The sequence below is a fragment of the Chaetodon trifascialis genome, chromosome 15, assembly GCF_039877785.1.
Source record: "Chaetodon trifascialis isolate fChaTrf1 chromosome 15, fChaTrf1.hap1, whole genome shotgun sequence".
NCBI classification, from domain to species: domain Eukaryota; kingdom Metazoa; phylum Chordata; class Actinopteri; order Chaetodontiformes; family Chaetodontidae; genus Chaetodon; species Chaetodon trifascialis.
The window spans coordinates 25,191,935-25,206,240 of record NC_092070.1 but is presented as its reverse complement, the minus strand read 5'-3'; the positions used below and the strand labels follow the sequence as shown (position 1 = coordinate 25,206,240).

General features: G+C 47.6%; 2 protein-coding genes across 3 annotated transcripts; one reads left to right on the top strand and one right to left on the bottom strand.

Moving 5' to 3' along the window:
* Positions 1 to 3,006: 3,006 nt before the first annotated feature.
* nupr1b (nuclear protein 1b) lies at positions 3,007 to 4,822 on the bottom strand. Its single transcript, XM_070980339.1, has 3 exons — positions 4,551 to 4,822; positions 4,313 to 4,448; positions 3,007 to 3,354 (listed from the first exon to the last, which is right to left on the bottom strand). Exons 1-2 carry the CDS (start codon positions 4,645 to 4,647, stop codon positions 4,321 to 4,323), a joined length of 225 nt encoding a protein of 74 aa, XP_070836440.1. The 5' UTR covers positions 4,648 to 4,822; the 3' UTR covers positions 3,007 to 3,354; positions 4,313 to 4,320.
* Positions 4,823 to 7,890: 3,068 nt separating this feature from the next.
* Positions 7,891 to 14,246, top strand: sgf29 (SAGA complex associated factor 29). Of its 2 annotated transcripts, XR_011603081.1 has the most exons (11): positions 7,891 to 7,989; positions 8,620 to 8,717; positions 8,829 to 8,904; positions 9,030 to 9,102; positions 9,325 to 9,389; positions 9,508 to 9,637; positions 10,067 to 10,213; positions 10,296 to 10,331; positions 10,486 to 10,648; positions 10,956 to 11,596; positions 14,190 to 14,246. XR_011603081.1 is itself a non-coding variant. In XM_070980332.1 (10 exons), exons 2-10 carry the CDS (start codon positions 8,652 to 8,654, stop codon positions 11,070 to 11,072), a joined length of 873 nt encoding a protein of 290 aa, XP_070836433.1. In that variant the 5' UTR covers positions 7,906 to 7,989; positions 8,644 to 8,651; the 3' UTR covers positions 11,073 to 12,371. The 2 variants fall into 2 exon arrangements, 1 of the variants encoding a protein (XP_070836433.1); XM_070980332.1 differs by lacking the exon at positions 14,190 to 14,246 and having other exon boundaries at positions 7,906 to 7,989; positions 8,644 to 8,717; positions 10,956 to 12,371.
* The last annotated feature ends 60 nt before the right edge of the window (positions 14,247 to 14,306 follow it).

Here is a 14,306-nt window from a genome sequence, read left to right as displayed (position 1 = left end):
AGCGACAAAGCGCGGCAGACCAAATACAACGATCTGCAGGAGAAGTTCAGAGAGGAGCTGGTCTTCAAAGACCAGAGCTGGGAGACCAGAGTCAAGCAGCTGGAAGAAGAAAATAAAGAGCTGGCAGAGAAAGACCAGAGCTGGGAGACCAGAGTCAAGCAGCTGGAAGGAGAAAAGAAGCGTCTGGAGGAGCTCTGTCTGGAAGCCAACACCAAGAGGAGGGCCCTCGTGTCACGAAACAAGTGGCTGAGGAGCGGAGCCAAAAAGGCGGCCAAAAAGAAAAGGCCGACGGTCAAGGAGACCAAAGACACAGGGAAGGACGAGAAGGACAAAATGGAAGTGGACCACAAGGAAGAGAAGGAAAGGCTTTCTCTCTGGTTCAGCGAGGCCACCAGCGAGCTGTGGACAGTCAAGACTGAACTTATCCAGAGCCACAACGCTTGGCAGACCAAACACAACCATCTGCAGGAGAAGTTCAGAGAGGAGCTGGCCGCAAAGCAACAAGGCTGGGAGACGAAATTCAAAGAGATGGAGGACGAGATGAAGGACCTGCAAGACCTCTGCCTGAAGGAGAAGGAGAAGGAGAAGGAGAAGGAGAAGGAGAAGGAGAAGGGACGCTTCAGGTTTCTCAAAGTCTTCAAGACCAGACAGCGAGCGGAGGACAGTACGGGAAGCGAAGGACACCAGAAGGAGGAGAAGAAGAAGCAGAAGGAGGAGAAGAAGGAGGCTCGTAAGAGCTGGTGGCAGAGGAAGAAGAAGTCGCGTAACAGCGACAGCGAGGAAGAGGAGGCTGCTGGTTGTTCCATTCAGGTCGAATAACGGCTGCTCCCTCATCCTCCGCCATCACCCCCCTTCTTCCCTCCACCCTCCCCGCTGTTGCCATCAGCTCCTCCATCATTCTCCCCCCAGCACCCCCCCCATCAACCCCCTCCCCCCGAAAAAAACAGGACAGCATCAACCCAGAAACACCTCCACCTTGTTTCCATGTGTGTGGGTTTTCTCCTGGTGCTCAGGTTTCCTCCCACATTACTTTAATCAGGACCAAATAAAAAAATAACAATCAGATCAAAATAAAAGCACGAATCTGCTTCTGAAACTTTTGACACTAAAAGTTTGACATGCTTTCATTTCAGTCAGTGTTCAAGGCCCAAAGAGGTCCAATCAGACCATCGAATGTCCAACACATCAATGTTTGGTGGATCACAGCTTCATGAAACAATATGAAACAAAATAATATAATGAGATTTTTTTTATTTGAGTAAAAACCTGTCTGGTAATGACCTTAGTCTGAACACTGAACGCTTCATGATGAGTTCAATGAGTGTTAAACACTGAAACAGGATTCAGAATCTGAGGCGTCACAAGACAGGAAGTAGTACAACACTTAGCAGCAGTTAGCCACCAGTTAGCCGCAGGACGGCGATGATCGATCCAGACTGAAAGGTCTCAACAGCTGCTGGTTGATGGGGATCAATACAGTAAAGTCTGAGTCTGAATGTGGTTCAGATGTTCGTGATCCTCTCAGGATGAATTAGAAGAGCTTTGGTGATCCTCTGAGTTTGAGTTTACTGCTCATTAGCCCATGCTAACATGCTAACATGTTAAACTAAAATGGTGGGTGTTATTAGAATCGTAGCTGCTAAACATCAGCCTGTTAGCATTTTCATGGTTAGCAGCTAATGTTAGCATTACACCTTCAGACACATAAAAATAAAACAGCTCTGGTCAAACTGGTTTCCACACAGAGAAAACTTTGATTTTAAGGGTCAAAAGACAAAAATGTTGAGACAGATCTCTAAAAGGGACCAGAAGTTCAACATGTACTCAGCCCGAGTAGTACGGCAGCCTAAAAGGTCCAAAGTCGACCAGATTGTGGTTTTAATCAGGAATTATCTGATCAGAGAACAGATCAATGTGATGCTGAACCTTCCACACTCATACCGCCATGCTCACATTGTGATTTGGCTTTGACGACATCAAAGCCTGGATGGCCCTGAACTTTTTAAATTTTAATGAAAATAAAACGGAGGTGTTGATGTTTGGACCCAGTGGCCCCCGTGAAACCCCCCCTGTTGATTTGGGCCCCTTGGCTCTATATGTGAAGCCAACAGTCTCAAACCTGGGTTTTAAGATGGACGGTGATTTTAAATTGGACGTCAGATAAGTGCAGTGGTCAAATCGAGCTTCTTCCATCTCAGGCAGTTGGCAAAGGTGAAGCCTATTCTCCAAAGTCAGCACTTTGAAACAGTGATTCATGCCTTTGATACTTCTCGGCTGGATTACTGTAACGGCCTTTATTCTGGAGTCAGCCAGTCTTCCCTCTCACGTCTCCGGTTGGTCCAGAACGCTGCTGCTCGTCTCCTGACTGGACCACGTCAGGGGGAACACATAACGCCGTCCTGGCCTCCCTCCACTGGCTGCCTGTGCATTTTAGAGTTCACTTTAAGATTCTTTTATTCGTTTTTTAATCTTTAAATGGTCTCGCCCCGCCTTACCTCTCTGAGCTGCTTCATCTTTACGCTCCTGCTCGGTGCCTCAGGTCGGCTGATCAGCTGCTCCTGGAGGTACCGAGGTCAAAGTTGAAGCTCAGAGGGGATCGTGCCTTTTCTGTCGCTGCCCCAAGATTATGGAACGACCTGCCTTTGTGCATCAGACAGGCCCCCTCATTGTCCATTTTTAAAACTCGTCTTAAAACACATTTTTATTCCTTGGCTTTCGACCAGGCTTGAGACCTTGCTCCTGTTTTATTGTGTCTATTGTTTTTATTGTTTGTCTTATATTTTAGGTTTATTCATTTTATCTATTTATTTATGTTCCTATGTGCAGCACTTTGTCACAGCTGTGGTTGTTTTTTTAAGTGCTTTATAAATAAAGTTGAGTTGAGTTGAGAGTTGAGTTTGTTCTGAGGGTTAATATCCGGTCTGGTCTGACTGATCGCTGCTTTATGACTGAGTGTTTTTCATCACGTTCAGAGAAAAAAGGCCTTTGAGAGAAGAACAACAGCGTCATTGAAACAAAGAGCTTTAATAGTAAAACTGCTTTAAAAAATCCATCAAGAACTCGTAAACACACCAAAATCACCCATCTGCCACCACCACATTCACATGTGCTCCGTCGTGGTCTGAGCGGGACCCGGGTTCAGCCTGCAGGCGGAGGAGCCTCAGTCTGCCGCCGCTCAGCCAGGTGACCGCCGAAGCTGCAGCTGGAACATCTGGATCATCTGGATCAGCGGGCCGTCCTCACGCCCAGGTCAAACCTCGCCGTCGGAGCTCAGGACGCTCCTGCCGTCTCTACGTCTCGATCTGTCGCCAAGGAGGCCGTGGTCGGTTTCCAGGATAAGCTGTCCGAGTCGCCCTGCGTTTGAAAAATCAGGTTCTGGTTCAGTAAAAACACGCCGCTGTTCACAGAGTCTGCTGAACGAATGCAGTTTGAGTCCACGAGAGAAGCCGTGAATGAGCTCAGCGTGCTGTGGAGAAAACCAGGCCTCTCAGCAGCTTCTGAAAATCTGCCTACAGGCTGATTTAAAGCATGCAGTGATCCATGAGATCACAGCACACACTGCATGAGTCAGTAACCACTGATCCCAGGTCAGACAGTCACCGTCACGTTCAGCAGCTGGTGAACAAAGAGTTAACTTTCCTTTCAGTGCAAAAATGGCTTTTGAGTCAAGGCTGCCATATCTAAGAATAGACCCTCAGCACTGAACATCCACCAATGACAAATCAAAGTAACCTAAACGTGAAATCACAGAGTAGATCACATGAATCAACAACTTCACTGCTACAATGGTCACTGACAAATTACAGAAAGAGATTCTTTAAGGGAAAGCTCAACTTGGAGAGTTTGTTTGTTTTTTTTTAAGTCAAACTTAACACTCCTTATCAGACGTCATAAAGAAAGAATACAATTTTTAGTTTCTGTGAATTTGTGAAAGCACGAAGCGAAGATGAACTTCAGCGACTTGACCGTCACAAAGAAAACAGGAACTCTGGGATTCGGCGCAGGATTTTATGAACATTAACAAAAACAGACATTTCTTTAACACAAAATCACCTTTTTTGAGTCACAACCAGCCACGTACCAGTAAAGGCACAGACTCTTAAAGGAGGAGGTGAAGTCGGTGAGTCAAGAATCAGATTTTCGAGCAGACCTGCAGTTTGAAGGTGTCAGACCTCATTCACATAGAATCCACTTATTCTGTTCAAGGACAGAAGCCATTAAAGGTTTCAGGAATGTACCGGCTAAGACCACAGCAGGTTTCCACGGACATACACAAAGCTTTGGCACTGACTCCAGGTCAGATTCAGCTCACCTCACAATTCACTCCTTCGCTTTCTTCTCGCTGTTTCGCAGTTTCTCCACGATTTTGCGCTCGTGCCCGGCGGGGTTGTGTCTGTTGGTGTTGTCGCTGGCCTCCTTCTTTGTTCTGCCTTTACGGGCTGAGCCCTCTGTGGAGGAAACACGGAAGTTTAATTTCAACAAACGCCAGAAAAGTGATCCTGACCTGGTTTCAGGTGAGACACAGCTGGTTGAGAGCGACGTTATCTCACCTGTGTACTTATCGGTTAAGTTGTAGTACTCATAATCGTCGTAGTACTCGTCTTCAAAGCTGGTGGGCTTCAGGTTTTTCACGTCGACGTGGCTCATTTTGTTTGAACGAGATTTGCTTCAAGAAATAAAGTTTGTAAAGATTCAAAAAGAGCCGAAAGTCAGAGAGTCTTCAGGCAGACGGACGCACCTGGACAGGTAGCCAAAAACAAGGGCAAGATGTTCTCCTGAAGCTTCTGTCTGCTTTTATAACGGAGACACCCAGCTCCTCCTCCTGCGCGCGCGCGCACACGCCTCCTCCTGCACGCAGACACACACACACACACACACACACACTCCTGCTGCACAAACATTGCATCATTTTCTAAAATGTCCTTAAAGCTGCAGGCTGAACACACTTTAAACATTTGTGACGCACACACAGGCAGACACACAGCCGAGCTCTCGTTGTTGTTTGTCTTCCGTGAACAGATTGAAGGAAACAAACAGCCCGTGTTGTTGTTGTCTTGTTGTGTGAGGATGAAGTTTGTGTTTGACTGAACGTCCGGGTGACCTTCATCCTGCTCAGCAGGCTGCAGCTGCAACGCTCACACAGCCCTGACCTGATTCACTGACCCGAGAGAGAGTGTGTGTGTGTGTGTGTGTGTGTGTGTGTGTGTGTGTGTGTGTGTGTGGTTATCTCAGTTGTCTTATCATTGTCTACCTCCATGTTAAACTAACTTTGGACTGAACTTATCAGAGAGCAAAAGAAAAAATAACTTCCAGCGTCAATTAAATAAAAGTACAGCAGTACGGTCAGCTTCATGCAGTAAAAGTACAGCAGTACGGTCAGCTTCATGCAGTAAAAGTACAGCAGTACGGTCAGCTTCATGCAGTAAAAGTACAGCAGTACGGTCAGCTTCATGCAGTAAAAGTACAGCAGTACAGTCAGCTTCATGCAGTAAAAGTACTGTGTGTGCAGTAAAGTGTCTCCTGTGTCTGATCTCTGATTCTGTGTCTTCATCACTTTGTTCAGACTGAAGCTTCAGTGTCAGAGCAGTGTGTTACTGCTGGAGCTGCTGCAGGTGGAGCTGCTGCAGGTGGAGCTGCTGCAGGTGGAGCTGCTGCAGGTGGAGGTACTTTAAATACTTCATGTACTGTGAGCTGGTTTCTAACCTCGGGGTCGGGCCCCTCCAGAGGGTCAGCAGGTCAGTCCGAGGGGTCGTCAGATGATTGAGGAAGACAGTTTCTTTTGTCTCCTCTCTGAGTGAAACGTGTGAAACATCAACGTGTGTCGTCAGATTTTTCACAGTGAAATCTGAATCTGGTGAAATAAATGGATTCCTGTGCCGCGCTGGATGTTTTCACCTCCTCGACACGACTCATCTGACAGGTTTAGAGGAGGAAGTGAGTTCGGTTCACACTCATCGACACATTCATCCTGTGATGAGTCAGATCAAACAGAAATCCCATGATTCAGTCTGTTTTTAGCCTCACGAGTTGCCTGGTGCAGCTGGAAACAAACACTGTTCATGACAGCTGAGGGAAGATGGCCTCCCGCTCTGAAGCCTCCTCATCCTCACGTCATCATGCTGTAATTACAGACCATAACGTCCTTCATCGCTGCTGAAATACTCTTCAGATGTTACCGTGAGAGCTGAGGAGCTCAGTGGAAAAACACTGGAAGAGGAGCTCAGGTGCACGTCACACCTGCAGCTCTCAGAGCGGCTCAAGCTGCTCTTCACTGGTTACTTTATGCATGATTGAGTGAAAAGTGCCGTCGTGGCTTTATTTTGAAGGGTCACAGGTCACTTCCTGCAGACTGACAGCAGCTGTTTCTCACTTTCTCCTGCAAACAGCTGAAAGTTTCCTGACGAGGGCGACGTGACCGAGCGAGGAGGACAAACATCCTGCTGCGGTCACATGTCTGTAACTCCTCGCACAGCCGGGGGGGGGGCTCCCTCCCGCTGCCCCCTCCCCTCAGGCGGGAGGCCTTCCTCTCAGCTCCTCGGCTGCTGAGTTTTGGTCTCGTCCTCCTCGTCTGGCCAGGACTCAGTAAATATTGACTTGGTGTCAGAGTGTGCCCTCAGCTCTGTCTGCAGGCATGAGCACACACTCCCCTCAGGCTCTGCACAGCCAGAGTACACACAGCGTGTAAACCAGGTCACAGATAAGATGTCCTCCATCACCGTGTCAGCTTTATGGCCTGATTTTCACCGAGGGACAACAACAAACATGTCTTTGACCTCCTTTTAAAGAGGTCGTTCGAGCCTCGTGGATCACAGTCTGCTCTGTGTTTCATCTTTATTTCACTTTCAGCCTCAGTCAGCCCACGCTGGTGTTTCAGCCCAGTGTTTTGGTACCAGCAGCTTAATGGTTAAGAGCAGGTTTTATTCTGGGTCGGCTCAGACGTGTTAAATCATGTACGTGGGACTGAAGTCACCGCTCCCGCTGAACGTCCAGACGTTTGGAAAGCAGCGAACAGCTCAGGTTATCTGAAGGTGTGATCATTACAACTGTGATTAGCTCACATTTCTAACGACACTGATTCATAAACACAGCGGCCTCGTTCTGACACATTAATCGTTCATTGACAGGATGTTTATCTGCAGACGGTTTGTACAGTGTGTACATGAAGTCAGACACAGGCCAAAGTGCCATCAGCAGATCTGTGAAGAGCACAAAAGACATGACAAATACAACAGTGAGAACAAAAACAGGCTTTGAGACAGTTTTCTGTCTTTCTTCTGACCTGTAGATTCCACCTGAGGCCGTCAAACAGGTGAATGAGCGGGAATGTAATCTGAAAGCTTTGACTTTCTCTTCAGTCAACAAGCTAATCTGTGTTGTTCAGGAGGACTGGTATGACATGGACTGTGGTCTAAAACTGGTAAACAAGCAGGGCAACAATGTGACGCTGTACGTTCACTGTAAAGACCTCCAAACTGACTTCAGATCAGACTTTACAGACACTTGATAGACATGATCCAACAAAGCCATGAGGGAGTATTCACATCCTTTACATGAGTGAAAGAAGTAGTTCTGCTCTGCTTTTTAATCAAATTACATTTTCCCAACTTCAAACAAAGTACTGAACCAAAATGTCACAATGACATTTCTTTTTGATGAAGACTTTCAGGGTTAACATGAAAAGCTAACGGTTACTCAGAGGTGGCAGAAGTATTCACATCTTTGAAGTAAAATTACTAACAGGCTTCCACTGTGTACAAATACTCTATTACAGGTAAGTAAAAGTCCTGCAAAAGCACAAAAGTAATCAATTACTTTCGACAACTGCTGTAACGGTATTCACATTTTCTGCAGACCTGCAGTACACCCTCCGTCCAGCTGGTGGCGGTGTGTAACTCTGCCTGATTTAACTGCCAGTAACACCAACGAAGAAGAAGACGCTAATTTGTGTGGTTAGCAAGTCGGCAATAAATAAACAGAAAAGCTAACACAGTAAGTAACGGTGCATGTTGCGTTGCGAAAAGATAAAATATATCGCGTGTTCTTTGTTATCAGAGTGGAAATGAACTCAGCTAGCGGAGTGTTTTTGTCGCACGAGCACAAATCTCACCGCTTAGTTAGCACTCTGGCTAATGTTAGCGACACAAACGACGGCTAACCCAGTCAAATAAGGTGAGCTCTTCAGGAGCTGTAATGTTAACGAGAACATTTAATTTCCATTAATTAAGGTAACATCATCATTTTATCCAGCCTCTTTGACACTAGTTGTGCATTTTTCGCCGTCTAAACTCAAGATGATGTAGTCGCTGTAGCTTCAGGACGAGCCATCTTTTCACATCACAACGTTTACACCAAACTCCATTCAGAAATCCGTCAATTCAGAGATGCCTCGTTACTCACGAGAGATAGAAACGTAGTGAGCTGTCAGTAAAAACCGGTAGGATCCACTTTTCTATTCGGTTTTCGTCAAATCTGTGATATAATACATTATTAAAATATATAGCACAATTTGTTCTCGTCCCACTGCTTCTGGTCATTGTTCTAGCTTTGCCTCATACCTGTAAAATGACTACAGTTAGTTTCTTTTACATGGGGTTTTGTCTGTGACGCTGTTCTAACAAGACTCTGAATGCCAAAACCTTGAAGGTGGGGACATGTCAGCTGATACCAAGATTGCCGAGCTGCTCACAGAGCTTCACCAGCTCATCAAACAGACCCAGGTGAGGTAACAGGTGTTCCACCGCGACACCGCGTCAGCGTGGTCATTGTAACGCTCAGTCAGTCGCTTCACCTTAACCAAATCTAAATAATCCCCATGTGTGTCTTCTCAGGAGGAGAGGTCCCGCAGTGAACATAATCTGCTCAACATTCAGAAGACACATGAGAGGATGCAGACGGAGAACAAAAGTCAGTCACACACTGTGGACTCTGAGGAAGACAGACAGCCCTCACTGTCTTCACATTTTCAAACGCTGCTGTTCTGTCAGTCCGGATTCACTCAAATCTCTCTTCTCGTTCCTTGTCTCCTTCAGCTTCCCCGTACTACCGGACCAAGCTGAGGGGTCTGTACACCACAGCCAAAGCAGACGCTGAGGCCGAGTGCAGGTGAGTAGCCACAAACTGAATAAGGTCCCAACTTAATGGAGCCATGAAAGGACAACTGGTTTCATTTAACTGGCAAAAGGTTTGTCCTCTGGCGCCTCCTGAACGCTGAAACATCACATTCAAATTCTCAGTTTCCACATGTTCCTTCTCCTCAGATCAGCTCTGTCTGCAGAGTTAAACCTCGCGATGCTCTTTGCTCACTCACTTCCTTTTCTTCCTCAGTATTCTTCGTCACGCTCTCGATAAGATTGCAGAGATCAAGTCTCTGTTGGAGGAGAGGAGAATCGGTATGTGAGTGACGAAGAGAGGAGCTGAAAAAATCCAACCAAAGCTTTCAAGATCTGCAGCTGCTGTTTTTAACGTCATGAACAGATTCACGTTTGAGTTTTTCTCTTTTTTTTGCAGCTGCTAAGATGGCGGGAGTTTACAGCGACAGCGACCCTCCCAGGAAGACGATGAGGCGAGGCGTCCTGATGACGCTCCTCCAGCAGTCGGCCATGACGCTTCCTCTGTGGATCGGCAAGCCGGGAGAAAGGTACCTGGAGACAGGAGACGCTGCTGCGAGGAACGGGCTTATAACTTCAGATGTTACGACGCAGATTGATGTCACGACCCGAGTGAAATGCATTGAGATGAAAGATGATCGCTGCGTCGTCAGTGTGAGGCGAGAACAGCTGAAGGGGTTACAGACTGTAACGAGTCGTAACGTCAGTTTGTCTCATTAAAACACAGATAACATCAGCGTCTTGTCATCCCTCAGGCCCTCACTTTTAGCTGTTGATCTCACTGAACGTGTTGTTTCTCGGCTTGTGAAAAGTTTCTGGTGGTTAAAAGTGTTTTATTTCAGTCTTTAAGAAGGATGGAGATATTTTTAGAGACGCTGCTCTGCACACGTCACTAAACTGTGAGCCGCTCGTCCGAAGCAGAAACACTGACTGAACATCGTCTCTGTGCGAACCCTCAGCCCGCCGCCTCTCTGCGGGGCGACTCCGGCCAGCAGCGACTACGTGGCCAAACAGGGCGACAAGGTGGCAGCGAGGGTGAAGGCCGTGGACGGAGACGAGCAGTGGATCCTGGCCGAGGTGGTCAGCTACAACCACTCCACCAACAAGTGAGTCCAAATCTCAGCACGCGAGCAGGAAGTCACGTCAGAGTTGTCCAACACACTGACGTGTCCTCATGTCTCCCTCCAGGTATGAAGTGGACGACATCGACGAAGAAGGCAAAGAGTGAGTTTCCTTCAGCCGCTTCATGTCTCCCACCAGCACGTCTTCTTCTCTGTCTTCAAGCTCCCACCTCCGTCGTCTCTGAAGCTTCTCCAGACCTGGTCGCCCACACGTGTCAGTAAAGTGTGTGTTTGTGTGTGTCTGTGTGCGTTATCAGGAGACACACTCTGAGCAGGCGGCGAATCATCCCTCTGCCTCAGTGGAAGGCCAACCCAGAGACGGACCCCGAGGCCCTGTTCAGCAAGGACCAGCTGGTGCTGGCCCTCTACCCCCAGACCACCTGCTTCTACCGGGCCCTGATCCACACGCCGCCGCACAGGGTGAGGCGCTCAGCACTCGCTGACACGTGATGGCATCTGCTGTGACGTCACAGGTCTCTGATGCAAAAGGTCAAATGAGACGAGGTGACGTGCACTCGACGAACGCTAACGAGGTTTCTAATCACTGAGTGTGACCATCGTTCAGTCAGACAGGAAGTGTGTTTCTGTCACCGCGGTGGACAGAACACATGGCTCCGCCGGGCAGCGCCATCTTGGTTTGTCCGACATTTATGCAGTGACCGGCACAGTCGAGCTGTTCCTCGTCACCGTTTCCTCCAAACTAACCTCAGCTTGTGTTTGTTTGCAGCCGCAGGACGACTACTCGGTGCTGTTCGAGGACACGTCGTACGCTGACGGCTACTCGCCGCCGCTGAACGTGGCTCAGAGATACGTGGTCGCCTGCAAAGAGAACAAGAAGAAGTGACTGACGGCGGCATTTTAGGATCACACGGACAGAGAAGAAGCCTGTTTGGGAGATTTTTATTTGAAAAGACGCTGATTTCCATTTTTGTATGAAAATATGTTCAGAAACATTTGTCGAAGTCGAACGAGGCTGTCGGGTTTGTGTTTCAGAGCATTTGGAGCGAGTTCACCGTTTGTATTGATCCATCATCGACGTCCCTGAGCAGACGTCTTTTTGAGTGAGCTGATGATGCGTACTGTCCCACAATGCATCAGACAGGAGCTGCTCACGTCTGAGGTGACACGGCTCCATGAACACCTCAGTGTACTGTAGATATGCAGCGTTGACCTGGAACACAGCAGCTGAGCTGGAGCAGCAGAGAGCTGCTGTCCGAGTATTCTGCTTATTTTACATGTCAAGTGTTCATGACTGTTGTGTGAAACTAAAGACCAGACTGAAAAACGCTGATTGTCTCTTCTTCTCTGGGCACTTTTACAGCTTCAGCACTGGAATCAGCCACGTTATGAGATTAGATTCACTTTCGTGTGAGATTTCTGTGAAAACACAGATTGTTCTGCATTCAAACATTACAAACACGAGCAGTTATTGATGCATTCATGTGTTCATCAGCTGGTAAAAATGGAGATCGTTTTAATGACAGTATATACTGGGAAGGGCTGCACCGTGGCGCAGCACGGTGTGTGTGCCTCGCTGCAAGAAGGTCGCCGGTTCGATTCCCGGGTCGGGCCTTTCTGTGTGAAGTTTGCATGTGTGGGTTCTTGCTCACTCCAGCTTAATCTCACAGACCAAAAACATGCTCATTAGGTTAATTGGTGACTCTAAATTGCCCTTCGGTGTGAGTACACTGCTTTTGACCAGCTCTGTGTTCCCTCTGACTCGACTCCCCCTGATACAGAGGAGCTCAGCTCTTGGTTTCACTCCTCCTGTAAAGCCATTCTGGACTCTGTGCCTCCATTAAAAACTAGGCAGCCTAAAGCTAAACCTGAGCCTTGGTTAAATGACAGGACTGGTGCAGCTAGATGGGAGTGCCGTAAAGCTGAACGCAGGTGGAAGAAGGACAAGCTGCGGGTCTCACTTCAAATCTTAAAGGACTGCTGGCGCCAGTACCAGAACATTGTCAAAGAGACCAAAACAGAACACCTGTCAGACATCATTGTGTGCAATCGCCATAACCCACATGTGTTATTCAAAACCATCGACTCTGTTTTAAATGCCCCACAGTCTGTTGGTATTGAAGCATCCCCTGAACTGTGCAATAACTTCCTGCACTTTTTCATTGATAAAGTTGTTAGCACAAGGGCTCTCATCTCAGCTCCTGCATCTGACCCCTCTGTGTCTGTTCCCTGCCCGGCTGTGTTTGATAAGTTTGAACCTGTGACTCTGTCATATTTAGAGGATCTGGTCAGCCATATTAAGCCATCAGGCTCCCCTCACGATGCTGTCCCTCCTCATTTCTTTAAAGAGGTTTTCCCCAGTATAGGGCAGTTGGTCCTTACCATTATTAACAGCAGCTTGTCTTCTGGTGTTGTCCCCAGAAGTTTTAAACACGCAGTAGTGCAACCCCTGCTGAAGAAACCTGGTCTTGACCCTGCGATAGTGGCTAATTTCAGGCCCATCTCCAAGCTGCCTTTTATTTCAAAAATCCTAGAGAAAGCTTGTCTACGCTCAGCTGAAGTGTTTTCTGGATGAACATGATATTCTTGAGGTCTTCCAGTCTGGTTTTAAAGCTCTACATAGCACAGAATCAGGGTACTCAGGGTCTTCAATGACATCCTCCAGGCTAGTGATTCAGGTGACTGTGTGATTCTTGTCTTGCTGGACCTAACTGCTGCCTTTGACACAGTGGACCACAATATTTTAGTATCTCGGCTGCAGCATCTAGTGGGCATCTGTGGTAGTGCACTGGAATGGTTTAAGTCATATCTGGCAGACAGATGTGTGTGAACACTGCTGGTTCTGAATCTTCCTCTGCTGCTCTCCTGTATGGGGTTCCACAGGGCTCAGTTTTAGGCCCCCTGCTCTTTTCATTGTATTTACTTCCTCTGGGTTCCATCCTGAGAAAACATGGCTGCTATGCTGATGACAGTCAGATATATGTGCCACTGAAGAAAAAACATGCTTCTGTTATGTCTTGACGACATCAAAGCCTGGATGGCCCTGAACTTTTTAAATTTTAATGAAAATAAAATGGAGGTGTTGATGTTTGGACCCAGTGGCCCCCGTGAAACCCCCCCTGTTGATTTGGGCCCCTTGGCTCTATATGTGAAGCCAACAGTCTCAAACCTGGGTTTTAAGATGGACGGTGATTTTAAATTGGACGTCAGATAAGTGCAGTGGTCAAATAAAGCTTCTTCCATCTCAGGCAGTTGGCAAAGGTGAAGCCTATTCTCCAAAGTCAGCACTTTGAAACAGTGATTCATGCCTTTGTTACTTCTCGGCTGATTACTGTAACGGCCTTTATTCTGGAGTCAGCCAGTCTTCCCTCTCACGTCTCCGGTTGGTCCAGAACGCTGCTGCTCGTCTCCTGACTGGACCACGTCAGGGGGAACACATAACGCCGTCCTGGCCTCCCTCCACTGGCTGCCTGTGCATTTTAGAGTTCACTTTAAGATTCTTTTATTTGTTTTTTAATCTTTAAATGGTCTCGCCCCGCCTTACCTCTCTGAGCTGCTTCATCTTTACGCTCCTGCTCGGTGCCTCAGGTCGGCTGATCAGCTGCTCCTGGAGGTACCGAGGTCAAAGTTGAAGCTCAGAGGGGATCTCTGTATGTCGCCCTGCGATCAACTGGGTGTTGATTGTTGAGGGGTGTACCCAGCCTCTCGCCCCTTGACAGCCCCTTGACAGTAGCCTCCAGCCCCCCCGCAACCCCGAAAGGGATAGCCGGTATAGAAAATGGATGGATGGATGGATGGATGGATGGATGGATGGATGGATGGATGGATGGATGGATGGATGGATGGATGGATATACTGGGAAGCTAAATTCACCCCCGGGGACCAATAGTCATGACATAAAATAGTATATATTTGTTGATTTTATTTTGTATTTCAAGCCAGACCAAATTACAGTACAGTCATGTCAGTTTGTTTGTTTTCTTGAACAGTCTTTTTTCTTTAGGGAGGTTTGTTGAATTTTCACCGGGATCTTGTGCAGGTTGACCCTCGCTACAACAACCTGACGTGTGGAGACGAACGTGCGCTTTCTAGACTTTTCCCATTGGAAACTGCGCTCATG

Excerpts from the sequence above, each read along its gene's own strand:
- sgf29 (XM_070980332.1), top strand. The coding sequence starts at position 8,652 with ATGTCAGCTGATACCAAGATTGCCGAGCTGCTCACAGAGCTTCACCAG. Across the intron at positions 9,103-9,324 it reads GACGCTGAGGCCGAGTGCAG|TATTCTTCGTCACGCTCTCG; the intron begins GTGAGTAGCCAC and ends TTTCTTCCTCAG. Across the intron at positions 10,332-10,485 it reads ATCGACGAAGAAGGCAAAGA|GAGACACACTCTGAGCAGGC; the intron begins GTGAGTTTCCTT and ends GTGCGTTATCAG.
- nupr1b (XM_070980339.1), bottom strand. The coding sequence starts at position 4,647 with ATGAGCCACGTCGACGTGAAAAACCTGAAGCCCACCAGCTTTGAAGAC. Across the intron at positions 4,449-4,550 it reads CTTAACCGATAAGTACACAG|AGGGCTCAGCCCGTAAAGGC; the intron begins GTGAGATAACGT and ends TTTCCTCCACAG.